Below are 14,325 nucleotides of genomic sequence, written 5' to 3'. Positions count from 1 at the left end.
GCCCACCTATCGATAGATAGCCTTAGACACCGGCTAAGCTTTAAGTGAAAGGCTACACTCCAGGAGGGCAGGAGAGGTCCCATTCACTGACTTTTGAAAATACAATTTCAATAGGGAAGAGACATTTAGGGAAATGCCTTGTAACTCAAAACCCAGGCAGCAAGTCTTTTTTTATAACATGCTTTATGATTTAAACTCCTCCCACAAAAGACCAGCCCCTCGTAAGTAAGATTTCAAGGTAGGCATCTACCCACTTCTTCTGGGACTCAATTCCCACATGGGAGCAAACAAACAGCCATCCTGGATTCCTGATGCTCCTCCAAGCTGAGCTGGCATGGCTGGCATTTACAGAGGGCTACTAATGCTCAGCTCTGGGATGTCCCCTCCCACCTGCAAACACATCCCAATATTCTGCCTAACTGGGAGGTTGCTAAGTATGGGCAGGCGAGCTGAAGAAGGGAGAGGGATTAAGAAGGGTTTTCTCTGCCTTGCCCTTGCCCTCTGCCCACACAGCTCACCTGTCCCCTGAATTCTCTTCGGTGACATCAAGTTACAGACGGAACCAGGGGGAGGCAAAGGAGGCAACACATCTCTCTACTTACTGATGGGGAGGACTATGATGGGGATGTTCTTGGGCCGCTTGCTCTCCTTGTCGATGAATTCCCCGGTGACTGTCTTCTCTCTCTCTGTGACTCGACAGTTGTATTTGCCGCTGTCTTCCTGGCGGAGGTGGTAGATTTTCAGCACAAAGACACTGTCACTGTCTTTGGCCACTTTTAGCTGGCCCCTGGCTTCCCGATGGGCGAATTCACTGTTGAGGACGGGCACCGCATTGGGCCCCATGCTGGCAATGAGAGAGCTGTTGAAGGCCCAAGAGACGGCAAAGTAGCGGTCAGGAATGTTCTGAGCCTCCAGGATGCATCTGAATTCCACCGGCTCCCCCACCGTGTACAGTCGCTTCTCCGTTTCCAGCCGAACAGTGAACTCCTTGTCTAAGAGAACATATGACAAAACGGATGCATTCTGGGTGAACCCGGGCCCCGGTTACCCCAACTCATCAGCAAACTCCCACCACCCAGGCCTTCTGTGTTGTGCTAACTCCGGGAAGGCACCTCCCTGCTGGTCTTGGGGGAAAAATCCAACCCGTGATCTGAGGACCAGAGACACTCCTGAAGGTCACAGAGCAAACTCAGAGGTAGCTAGGCCCACACAGTCTAAGGGGCTTGTCATCCCGGTTGAGACCGGTGGGGCTCTATTTGCAGCCTGCGATGCCCTGGATTAGACCCTCAGAGGTCAATGAGGAATATCACATATGACATCACTTACCCAGGTCTATCTAGCCTTGACCTGTACTCCCAGAACTCCATTTAAGCAACCTAACTACAAACATTTTCTGCAGATGTTGTTGGACCCAGCCCACTAAGATGTGAGAGACCAAGTTATATTGTGGCCTAAGTGCTGACCCCGCTCCTAGTATATACTCAAAAACATACATATGATTGAAATACATTGTGCACACTGGAATTAAGACACAGGGAAGACAATCTTTGAGAAAATTCTGCAGGCAATAGGAAAACAAATGTCCCTCTGCTGGTCACCACCTGTCAGAACAAATCTGGGGAAGGATGGAGAGGGAAAATATAACTTCTACTGAAAGCCCAGGACCTCAATGAACCCAAGCACTTTTTGGAGAGCTGGCCGTCTAACCAGGAATGAGTGGATGGCCAGAGAAGGGCTCATTCCCACTAACAGTGTCCCGCCTGGTGAGACAGTTACCACCTCCATGACACAGGTATCTCTGGCACAGGTGGGGGCTAAGAAGAAGGATGAAGGTTTGGAGAAAACAGAACCACAGGGCCTTGGGGAGGAGGGCTGAAGCTGGGTCCCTCCTCCTCTCAGATCTAGCTGTGCCCCTCTAAGGAGGGGACATCACATTCCAGGTATGCTGGACTTCTTGGATACTGGCTAGCTCTGACCTTGCCTGTCTTCCTTACACTGACCTTTCTAAGCCTCCACCACTATCTTTAAGACCTTTGCCCCATTTTTGTTCCCTGATCCTATGTACCCTCTGAGCAGATAAAAGCTCTCTTTCCCTGAGAAATCACAGGAATCATGAGTACACTGCTCCAACATCCCCCTCTTCCCCAACCCAAGCTTGGCTTTGTATCTCCTGTTCTTTGGGCTCTCCACCTTCTCTCCTCCTACATGGGCTAGCATCTTGCTCCAGGTACTCATCTTCTTTGGCAAAGTAGCTCCTCCCTTTGTTGCCTCAAATTCCCAAGAAAGCAAACTACACTCAAGGACATCCAAGGGCTCACCTCCAATGACACGGCTGCTGCCTCAGCTTTCCCTCCCCCAAAGACCAGGCCTACAAGGCATGGCCTAAAAGAAGCAGGTTTTGTTCAGACACCCCCTGCCCAGGTGAACATACGTGTGGGGACCTGTGCCCAAACTATCTGCTGGAGAGTGGCTCTGTGGCAAGCCCAATTACTCAATATCAATGATAAGAAAGGAAAAGCATCCTGTTCACATAAATGGCACTGAAGACATGCCAACAGGTGCCCTAGACCTCAGAACTGTCCATTTTCTCAGAGTTAGGCTGGCTATAGCTGTGGCTTTTGACTTGTGGCAGCCAGAAGCTCTACTGCTCTCCTGGGACAATCCCCATGGCTTGGTAAAGCCTTCACATTCCCAGGTTGAAGACACAAGACTGACAGCGTACCACCTCCTCCCTGTGCAGCAATTTGTCCTTGGTGATACCCCTTCAATTAAACCTCTAGAAATTGGTTTATGCTTCTTCCCATGTACTCCCGCACTCTTCAACTCATTGAAGTCTGGCTTCTCGTCCTTCTTCCACACTTCACTGACTTAGCAAATGTCACCAGTGATCCCCCTAACACACCGCCCTCCACCACCACCAGTCACACCAAAGGCTTTTCTCAAGCAGGATTCCATTTGGACCCACTCTCCTCTTTTAGGTTCCATGACACTTCCCTTCCCACTTTTCCTCTTGCTTGACTGCCCCCTCGGTTTCTCACTGTTTCTCACTGAGATCTGCTCCTCTGACCTCTTACTGCTGCTGTTCTCTTGTGCCTTTTCCAATTACTACCCCATGGGCTTTCCCTGGGCCCTCACCTCTCCCAGGTGGGGCATGGACAGTGCTTTGCCTACTGAGCATATCTGCAGGATTCTGCATGCAGGATGGACTCCTTAACTAAAACTTACAAAAACAGAAGAAAAGACAACCAAGGTTGCCACCAATGGGGAAGCAGAAGCTTTTAAGCAGGACTCTGCATGCTTCTCAATACCCGTCTTTCCCCCTCCCTCCTTCCCCTGATTCAAGGATCACCTAGAGTGCCAGCCTCAGGGTTCCCAGTAGGTGGATTCTCATTCCATGATGGTGCTCCCCATTCTTCTGTTCCTAGCACCCACTGCCTGCTTTCCAGGCACTGCTGCTGACCCAGCAGTGGCCTTTTCTTTTTTTTTTTTTTAAGATTTTATTTACTTATTCTTGAGAGACACATACAGAGAGGCAGAGACATAGGCAGAGGGAGAAGCAGGCTCCCTGCGGGGAGCCCAATGTGTAACTCAATCCCAGCACCCCAGGATCATGCCTTGAGCCAAAGACAGATACTGAACCAGAGAGCCACCCAGGTGCCTCCCACCCTGGCCTTAGAGCTGTCTCCTACCTGGTCTCTCCACAGCAGGATCAACCTGTTTAATCAACTTCCAGCTGGCATCCGTGGTCTCTCCCTTCTAGCACCCAGATCTCATTGTGTCACTCCTTGCTTTAAATCTCTACTTCCCCCCCTTCAAGTGTCTGCAGCAGTGATTTTCAAACATTCTTTGGAAGGGGCAGAGGAAAGGGCACTTTCTTGATACAGAATCTTTTGCTGCCCAGTACAGAAAACATTTGGTTGAGGCAAGCAGGAGAACACTGTGGCCCTCACACATCTCCCTCCAGCACCCCCTGGTGTGCACATGTGCACATGAACATGCACACATCCCATGTGTAGCCTGGCAGGCACCTCTGAGGGGCTCCTAGGATCCCAAGAAGAACAGCTTGCAAACACTGGGCCCACAGAGTCAAAGCCAAGCTCTGCACTGGAGCATATGGGGCCCTCAGACCACGTTTCCTCCCTCCTCTTGTCACTCATTTCTGGGACTCAACCTCTGCCGGCACTGGACTCCTCTCTGCTTGCCAAACATGTCACACAATGTTGTGCCTTTATGCTTGTCCCTCTGATATCTCATCAAGCGTCAGAATCAGCCCACCATACCAAATTTGCTGGTTTTTCCTGGACTTGCCTTAACTCTCCCATCCAGGGAAAATTTCATGTTGTGGCCTCTGAGTCACTGTGTCCCAGGGCATCATACACACAGTAGCATCACAGACCTCAGCACTCAGCCACCAGTCTTCCCCAAGTGCAGGCCCTAAGAGCTATTCATCTTTGAATCTCCAATGCCTATCACCATTCCTTCACTGAAGCAGGGACATACTAGACATTTACTGAAATGAGCTGAGAGAGGGCAAAGATGAGGCTGCAAGCATTGAACCTGAAGAACGCAGGGGCACAGAGTAAAGTCATCAGCCTTTTTTTTTCTTTTTTTTTTTAATCTAGTTTTTCCTTTGCTGGCTTAGTCCAAATACATTTGCTGGGCAAATTCAAAAAGTCCTAATCCCAAATTGGTAAGATTAAAATAAAGAAGATTAACTGATGCAACCTAATTTAAAAGCATTAAGATTCAAAAATTTGGTCCAGACTTTGGAAGCTGATCTTAAAGCCATCCAGGAAGGGAAAGGATAAATATGAGACGAAGTGCCTTCCACAGATATATTAGCACTGAGAGACCCAGAAGTTACTAGCTGTGCGGGGCCTAACAGAGCACATATAGTGCTCTCTTTCCTGGAGCCGACCCTTCTCATAAAAGCCCATCAGATGTCCAGAGAATCTCTTCTGCCCCTGTTACCTATAGAGTTGTGCTTGACAACATAGGCAGCAGAAGAATCACCTGGGAAGTGTACTGGAAATCCAGCTTCCCAGGTCCCCACCACCACCACCTGCCAAACAGGAGCCTGGCTCAGGAATGTGTCCTGTTGGTTAAGGTGGAAGCACTGCTCTAGAAGGACCCAAGAACTAGTGGAGGAAGCCCAAGATCACTGACTGTATGTAGCAAATGGGACAGTGAGGTCAGGGTCAGGTCCTGAAGAGGAGACCCCAGCTCATCTCCCACAAACCACACCCCTCAACAGAGGAACGACACAGGAGGGTTCTTGGGCCACTTTCTGCTCCTCGATGATGGCACGACAACCACCCTGCAACCAAAGCCAGGGGACTCAAGGCCCACAGAGAGCCTGCCCAGTGGAGGCAGCCAGCAACACTGGTCAGCTCTGATCTGGAGCATGACTGGATTTGGGGGTGTGGGGCAGTCGGGAGATTGTGGAAGAATAATACAAGGAGTCAGGGAAGATCTCAGCTCACGGTGCTACCACCTTTTTGCTTCAGCTACAAACATATCACTCAGCCTCATCAGGGAATCCCCTTTCCAGGTCTTTTACCTGAGAAAGCCTTTATGGGAGAATCTGATACCCAGGCCAGGCTGGCCTCGACAACCCACCCTGTGACTTCTCCCTGGGCCCTGCCATAAAGCAGTCAGCCCTTGGTATCTGTCCCGCCACCACCGACTTACCTTGCAGAACTTCTGAGGGATAATGAAGCAATATAGGATAAAGCAATTTAGAGGTTACAAAACACCACTGAAGACGTATTATTAATATAAAAATAATAATAGTTCAAGCCAAAATTTCTCTAGATCACAATTTCATACCTCTGTTGGAAGGCTCAGAATCTCAAATGTCTTCTACAAATTAAACAGGACTGGTCCCTGAAACAGGCAACACCATCAAAAACTGGGTAGCCACTGGGTGCCCAGTCATCAGATCTAGATGGTTCATGTAAAATCTCCCAATTTTGAAAATGGATTTGTACTTCCAGAAAGTATAAAATTCCATGGAGAGGGCAAAGAAACCGTGTCTGTAAGCTGGATTCAGTCTGGGCTGCTCCCTCCAAGACTCACTAGGTCAGAACTTTTTTTTTTTTTTTTAAGAGTTTATTTATTTATGAGAGAGAGAGAACCCAAGCAGGGCAGAAGGAGAAGCAGGCTCCCTGCTGAGCAGGGACCCCCCCCCCCACCGCCCCCCCCATGCGGGGCTTGATCCCAGGGCCCCAGGATCATGACCTGAGCCGAAGACAGACACCTAACCCACTAAGCCACCCATGTGCCCAGAAGGACAGATCTTACATAGCTACGTAGACCCTCTTAGTACTTTCAGAGGTAACCAGAGAAGGAGTCTGCACAGTCTCCCAGAGTCTGACAACCCTCACCACCCGGCGCAGAATGGGGACAAGAGGGACTGACCAGTGGGCTGGACGTTGACCACGGTTCCCTCGGAGCGCTTTCGGGTCATGGCATACCACGAGCCGTCCGGGTCCTGGATCCACTCGGCAGCCTCACAGTAGAACTCGCCCTGATCAGAGGGCTGAAGGTGGAAGACGGTGAGGCGGAAGGTGGCGCTCCCCAGCTTGTCCAGCCGGACCTCCCCCAGACTCTGCCTCTGGGCATATTCACTGCTGGAGTGAAGCACGAAATCTCGGCTCAGGGAAATGACCTCCACGGGCTTCTCGCCCCCTCTCTGCCGGAGCCAGGCCACAGACAAGTGGCTGTGCTGGAATGTCTCAGTGGCCACCTCACAAGTGAGCTCCAGAGGATCCTGTTCCACTTTGTGCAGAGTCTGGGGCATGGCCGTGGTCTGCAGGGTGTCAGGGATCACTGCAACACAGAAATGTGCCGAGTGCACGGTCACAAAGCCATAGAATTGCACCCTCGCGGGGTGCTAGCCACCCAAGCCCACTCAGCAGTCACTGTGAGGCCTCCGGTGGCATAGAAACAGGAGTGTTCCGCTTGAATTTGCAATTTTTTGACACTTACACTTAACCTGTTCGGTGTTTTAATAACACTTGGATAACAGGTAGAATTGCATTTTTTGTCTCATAGTAAATAAGCTCCCTGAAAATACTGTGTAAAAAGAATTCTCTTTTAGGTCAAATAAGATTTTTGTTGTTCATTTTGGTTCTGTCCTGAGATACTGTCACTTGGCTTCTGACTCATCTTCGAAAGGAAATAGTTCCTAGAACTTGCAGTTTTACATTTCTATACACCTTGCTCATTTCCTCTGCTCTCACTGCACTCCCTACCTGCTCCCCCGCAAACTTCAGCAATGCAATGCAACCCAGGAAGTCTAGGTTTAAAAAAAAAAAAATCTTTGGTAGAGGAAAGCAACGAACAGCATCTTCAATCATCTGGTAAGTTGAAATTTCCTGTAACTCGTGTGTCAGAGTGGTCTGCATGGAAGGAAGCCCCAGCTGAGGCAAGTGAGGTCACTGCCCTGCGGCCCCTTAGTCAGAACCATCGTCCTCTGAAGACTAAACAGCCCCCTGCCCTCGGCCTGATGGGGACACTCCAACCACAACCAGTGTGCGTTTTCTCACTGCACTCATGTCTAGTGAGGGTCTCCCAGGCCTCCTGATGGGATGCAGACAGAGAGAAGGGAAAAGCAAGTTTGGCATGGGGTGGAGAGGGAGGGGGTCTCAGTGTGGATGGCACCCGGCTGCGATGTCCACCCACGGGGAGGGTCAACAGTATCAAGGCTGTTCTGTTTTTCTGCCCAACTCTCAACCTCCAGTTTTTATGACCTCAATTATGCCTGGAAATTCTGCTTTGGACATCACATCAGCAAGCATGGTGGCCCACGGCTGTCCACAGTGAAATCTGTCCCCTCCCCTCCTGCCAGTCCCTTCCATCATTCATGGAGTACCAGGGCTGAGCGAGACAGCTGGTGCGCAACTCCTCATTCGTGCAGCCAAAAGACCTAGGGACAGGCCCCAAGTGTGAACAAGGACCCACAGGTACATTTGCTTCCTGATTCACAATCACCCCACGGCTCTCAGAGCCCCTCCACTGCCCAGCGGTTTCACCTCTCTGCTAGCTGATGTCATGTGCTCCTCTTTGTCATTTCTTCAGACAGATTATCAACCACAGGCATCCTTACCTTATATTTTCACATCCCCTTTTGCCAGCTACAGGTCAGTTAACCTTCTCTGAATTTTTAACACCTGCACCAGATTCTTCCTATGTTTTGGCCTCAGCCTTCTGATTATTTACAAACGAACCCACAATCTTTGTTCACTCACACTACCTGTTAACCACTAAAATATCCGGGGAGATTTTTTTTTTTTAAGTCAAAGTTGCACTACAAAAGGAGAAGCTCATGATATGGGCTCAATATTTATTTCCTCCCCTCCTCACAATCCATATGGTAAATCCTAATCACCCACCCCCACCCCTCAATGGTGTTTGGAGGTGGGGCCTCTGGGAGGTGATGAAGTCAGGGAGGTGGAGCCCCCATCAATGGGAGTAGTGCCCTCAGAAAAGGGGCTCAGTGAGCTCTTTCACTCCCTTTCTGCTACAGGAAGACACAATGAGAAATTATGAGTTGGCAACCCAGGAGAGGACCTTCACCAGAACCAACTCTGCTGGCACATTGATCTCTGACTTCCAGCCTCCAGAACTGTGAGAAATAAATGCTTGTGGTTTCAGCCACCCAGAGTGGCTGTGGGGCAGCAGCCTAAGAGGACTGACTCGGGTGGGATACTGACCATGGGAAAGAAACATCATCATCTCCTTACCCACTAGGTTCATCTTGGCACTGTAACTCCCAAAGTACCGCTCATCCGTGTTGGGCGTGTGGCACTCATACTCCCCAGCATCCCGGGCCTGGAGATCGGTGATGTGCAACAAGGCTGAGTTCCCCTGGACTCTCTCCACGTAGATCTTGCCTCCACGGACACGCTGGGTGTAGATGGCATAAGGGAAGGATGAGTCCACGGTGCTGACGATTTGGACCTCGCGCTCCGGGGCGGACGGCAGGTAAATGGACCACTGGAAATTCTGCTCAGAAGGCCCCTGGTAGCCACTCACATTGCACCAGATGGTGATGTGGGAGCCCTCCGTGCGGTACAGGGGTCCTTCCTGGACGGCGACATGCCGCTGTGCCCGCACTACACCTGTGGGAGATATACAGACATGCTCGCTTACTTCTCAGACCAAAACGCAGAGTACGCAGCAAACTTCAAAGAGTTTATTATTTGTGTGACATGACCATATAAATAGCTTGCTGGCCTTTTCGGGGGCATTCTGTGATTTATAAATATTAATTAAGACACTCTGTGGTAGAGCTCATGGTCCTTAATTTGCATATATGGAAATCTGACTGCAAAAAGTCGAGGTGCTGTTGCTTATTCAACGGCTGACCCTTGGGAATTTCATCTAGTCCCTCTGTTTGTCATTTGTGTAGCAGTTTTATATTTATTGAGGCTGTTTTTTTTTTAAGATTTTATTTATTTATTCATGGTTTTTTTTTTTTTAAGATTTTATTTATTTATTCATGAGAGGCACAGAGAGAGAGAGGCAGAGACACAGGCAGAGGGAGAAGCAGGCTCCATGCAGGGAGCCTGATGTGGGACTGGATCTGAGGCCTCCAGGATCGTGCCCTAGGCTGCAGGCGGTGCTAAACCGCTCGGCCACCGGGGCTGCCGTATTGAGGCTGTTTATAAAGTTTTTAATAAAATGAGCAAGAAAAGTTGAACTCTTGGCACACGTTCAGATGGAAAAAAAGCAACCATCTTGCAATCTGGGCCTGTAGGTCAGAGGGAGTCCTAGGGCTCTTTCTCTGGTGCTGCACCCTTGTTTTCAAATAGCTGCTCCCAGGACAGGAGGTGGAGGGGCATTCCTTATCTCCTCTCCCCTCTGTGAATAGGGACAGAGCTGAGCCCCTGCAGGTGGCTGCAGCTTTAAGCCGAGTGTACACGAATGTGAAAGTATGTGAAGGGCTGAAGCACAGCCCTGCTGCCCAGGATGCCTGCACACTGGCAGTGGGTTGGGTTGAGGGGAGCTGATAGTGTAGACCTGACCCTGGGATGGCGGCTCTGATTCCCCACTATTCCCCCTGCCTTCTGGCTGGAATATGCCTCTACATACCTTCTCCATGTTCTTAACACGGTCTCCCCCATACACTCAGGGGCTGGGAAATATGGTGAGTTCCATTTCTAATTCCATGCCCAGCCTAATGCTGCCATTGCCTGAGCCGCTGAGCAGGTGTGGGGAGGGTACACCCCCCCTGACCTGCCTTCCCCTCAGCAGCAGGTGGGCACGGCAGTTAAGGCAAAAGGAGTGGGTGAGTTCTAGCCACAGCTCTGCCAGCAGCTGGAACTGGCTGTGTCACCTTGGACAGGTTGCTTCTCCTTCCTGGACTGTGATCTCTTCATCTGTAAAATGATTTCCAACAAGGCTTGGGAGTAGACTAGCACATGTGCCAGTGCTGGCTTTGTTAATGTACTAGCTGTGACCTTGGATGAGTTACCTAACATCTCCAAGCCTCGTTTCCTCATCTGTAAGATGGGGATAATAATGTGTGCCTCACAGAGGTATCAAATAACATCTGCAAAGCCCCTGACACAATTACTTTTCAGTATAGAGCTGCTGGCTAAAAACCTCTCCCGGCTGGAACATTTTGCAGCTCTTGCATCCACAGTGCTTGGCCAGGGACATTCCGATGGCCTCTTGACAATGACAGCATCTCTCTGGGCTACCCACCTCCACCCACAGCTGCAGCCCACTTCCACCCTATGAAAGCTTCCCCTCTCCCTCTCCAAAAAGGAATCACAGCTGCCCCCACTGTAAACCTGACAGCCATCCAGCTGATGAACAGCTGGGACAGCTCAAGTACTAGTAGGATGCGGCTCTGCCCAGTCCAGGGGTGCAGCTGGGGAGGGGGCAGTGTTTGTGCCTCTAAGCGAGCTGGCCTTATCTACAAGATGACAGACTTTACAAGGAAAGACGTGTGGCTTATCAGCTATAATTCACGGAGAACCTTCCCCTCCCAATCCAAATCTTACCTAGAACCCCAACCTGGCCACAGGAATAAAAACTGGGAACTGAAAAACTGAAGGGTGTGAATTTAATTGATCCACCTTGGTTGACAGCATTCATTACCACAGAGAGTCACTGAGAAGACAGCTCATTAGTTATTTTCAGTATGTTAGAATTTGGTGTATAACATTTTGACTATGTGTACGCTTTCTATGACAACTTAAAATATCTATATGGTGACATCTGAATCAAATGTTTGCACTACTCGAGAAATACAGAACCCTGAAAACAATTTAACTACATTCACAACATTTAGGTCTTGTTGTATTTTGTTGTTCGGTGACGCAAAAGCCACCGCTGCTCGCAGTCTGCCACAGAGAAGGTTAGAGGCAGGTCAGGATTGAGCCGGCTTCTTCAAGGAGCCACACTGAATTCACCCGGGAGGGCTTTACAAAGTAGCAGGGCCTCTGCCCACCTGATGTAACTGGCCTGGGGTGCAGCCCGGGCATTAGCATTTTGAAAAATTCAAATGCAAGGCAGAGTCAAGGACTGCTGCTTTCAGGGGTCTCTACATACTGGCAACCAGGTGTCCAATTAAAAACCATCTCCTAACTTGAAGCTCTCAGCTTTAAGCTCCTTCTTTCTGCAAAGGCTCTGCAAGAATTTGGGTCAAGAAAACTTCATTCTTTTCTAGTGAATGGGCGTAGCACATCCTGGCAACGCAGGGCTTAGCCAGTGGGCATTCTCCTAACAGACCTAACCAAAGTGCTTGATTGTGGGATCACACACACCACTCCCTGAAAAGTAAACAGTGTTAAGTGGCCTCAATGAGCCAGGGCATCAGGGTCAACACAATTTGTCCAAGCCAGAAGCAGGTCATAAACAGCCCTGCCAAACAAATAAGTAAGTAAACACTGGATTGTACTTGAACCACACACAATCAGCTGCATCTGTTCGTTCAGTATCTCCTTTACTTCCTTCCTGCCCCCACAAAGGGCCTTTGACCCCTGAAAATAATGCTGTTCTTAGAGAATGGACCCTAACATAGAAGTAAAAATTACCTTTTTCTTCACATTTTAATTCTTTTTGTATACCTCACCTCCACATTTCCTATTCCTGGCACTGCCCCTCGTTTTTCCAAGACAGTGTTTTGTCTTCAAAGGGACCCAGGCCCCCTACCTGCCAAGGCATCCCCTGGCCTCACAGCCCCTTCCATCTTCCCTCTCAGCCTATGACAGAAGACTCCTTCCAAGCAAAGATCACTTTTTCATTATTATTATTACTCTTTTTCACTTTAGACATTCCTATACTTTTTGAATTACTTTGCAACAAGCAAATATCGCTTCCACAGTTTAAAAAGAAAAGAACAAATATACACAGTTTCATATATAACTGTATAAAAAGGATTTTCTGCCTTTTGTGAAGGGTAGAAAAAGAGTGGAGGACAGAAATAAGAACAAAGAGAAAGGGCCATAAATACAAAGTAGTAATGCATATGGTAGATACTAATCTGCCTACACCAGTAATCACTATACTAGTAATCACTCTGAATGTCAATCAGTGGTCTCAACACACCAATTCAAAGACAGAGATTGTTGGAGTGGATCAAAACACATGACCCAACTATATCATATCTACAAGAAATCCACTCAAAATATACAGACACATATAAGTTAAAAGCAAATGGACAGAGAAAAATATACCATGTAAACACTAATCAAAAGAAAGCAGGCATAGTTATAATAATCTCAGACAGAGCAGATTTCAAAGTAAAAAAAAGTTACTACTGATGATGAAGGACATGACATAATTCTCCATGAAGACATAACAATTCTTAACGTGTATGCACATAACAACAGAGCATGATACTGGATGAGGCAAAAACCGATAGAACTGTAGGGAGAAAGAGATGAATCCAGTATTAGAGCTGATGACTACAATACCCCTCTATCAGAAATGGACTGGTCCATCAAGCAGAAAATCAGTAAAGACATAGTTGAACTCAACACCACCATTAATCAACTGAATATAATGGACATCTATTGACCACTTCATCCAACAGCAGCAGAGTACACATTCTTCTCAAGCCCACATGGAACATTCACCAAAAGAGACCACATTCTGGACCGTAACACGCACCTTAGCAAATTTACAAGACTAGAAATAACAGTGTCTGCTTGCAGACTACACTGGAATTTTTTTTAAATTTTTATTTATTTATGATAGTCACAGAGAGAGAGAGAGAGAGAGAGAGGCAGAGACACAGGCAGAGGGAGAAGCAGGCTCCATGCACCGGGAGCCCGACGTGGGATTCGATCCCGGGTCTCCAGGATCACGCCCTGGGCCAAAGGCAGGCGCCAAACCGCTGCGCCACCCAGGGATCCCTACACTGGAATTAAACCAGAAATCAGTAACAGAAAAATAACTGGAAAATCCCCAAACACGTGGATATTAAACAACACTCTTCTAAAAAACACCTGGGTCACAAAAGAAGCCTCAAGAGATATTTAAAAATATTTTGTATTTAATGAAAATAAAAGTACAATTTACCAAAATGTGTCGCATGCAGGCAAAACAGTGCTTAGAGGGAAATTTGTATCATTGAATACATGTATTAGAAAAGAAGAAAGATCTCAAATCAGTAATCTAAGTTTCCACCTTAAGAAAATAGAATAGAAAAAGGAAATTAGGTCCAAAATAAGCAGAAAAAAAATCACAAGAATCAGAACAGAAATCAATGAAATTGAAAACAGAAAATCACTGGAGAAAAGCAACAAAATCAAAAGTGATTCTTTGAATAGATCAATAAAATCAATAAGCTCTTAGCCAGGATGACTAAGAAAACAGAGAAAGGGCACAAATTACTAATATCAAAAATGAAAGAGAAGATATCACTACAGAGCCCATGAAAATTAAAAGGATAATAAAGGAATCCTATGAACAACTCTGTGCCTACAAATTAGATAACCCAGATGAAATGGATCAATTCCTTGAAAGATACATCTGTGAAAACTCACACAAGAAAGGTGGTTAAGAAAGAAAGAAAGGAAAGAAAGGAAAGAAAGGAAGGAAAGAAAGGAAAGAAAGAAAGAAAGATGGTTTTAACAGACCTATAAAGGAAACTGATTCAATAATTAATAACCTTCCAAAGCAGAGAGCACCAGGCCCAGATGAGTAAATTCTAACGAACATTTAAGGAAAAAAGTATACCAACTCTCTACAATCTCTTTCAGAAAACAGAAGCAGATGTAACACCTAATAACTCATTTTATGAGGGCAGCACTATGCTAATACTCAAACTAGATCAAGGTATTATAAGAAAATCACAGACCAGTA

The 14,325-nt window shown here is 47.6% G+C and overlaps 1 protein-coding gene across 4 annotated transcripts in view; it reads right to left on the bottom strand.

The window, feature by feature from the left end:
* Window positions 1-14,325, bottom strand: part of IGSF3 (immunoglobulin superfamily member 3) — a 91,764-nt gene that overhangs the window by 31,562 nt on the left and 45,877 nt on the right. For all 4 annotated transcript variants that reach the window (XM_072766791.1, XM_072766792.1, XM_025994634.2 and 1 more), the window contains exons 3-5: window positions 8,748-9,125; window positions 6,421-6,831; window positions 603-992 (exon numbers count right to left, since the gene is read on the bottom strand). In XM_072766791.1, the coding sequence (XP_072622892.1) occupies window positions 603-992; window positions 6,421-6,831; window positions 8,748-9,125 (1,179 nt within the window). The remainder of the gene's footprint in view (window positions 1-602; window positions 993-6,420; window positions 6,832-8,747; window positions 9,126-14,325) is intronic.

The sequence above is a fragment of the Vulpes vulpes genome, chromosome 8, assembly GCF_048418805.1.
Source record: "Vulpes vulpes isolate BD-2025 chromosome 8, VulVul3, whole genome shotgun sequence".
NCBI lineage: Eukaryota > Metazoa > Chordata > Mammalia > Carnivora > Canidae > Vulpes > Vulpes vulpes.
The sequence above is the reverse complement of the archived record's forward strand: the minus strand, read 5'-3'. Positions and strand labels throughout refer to the sequence as shown.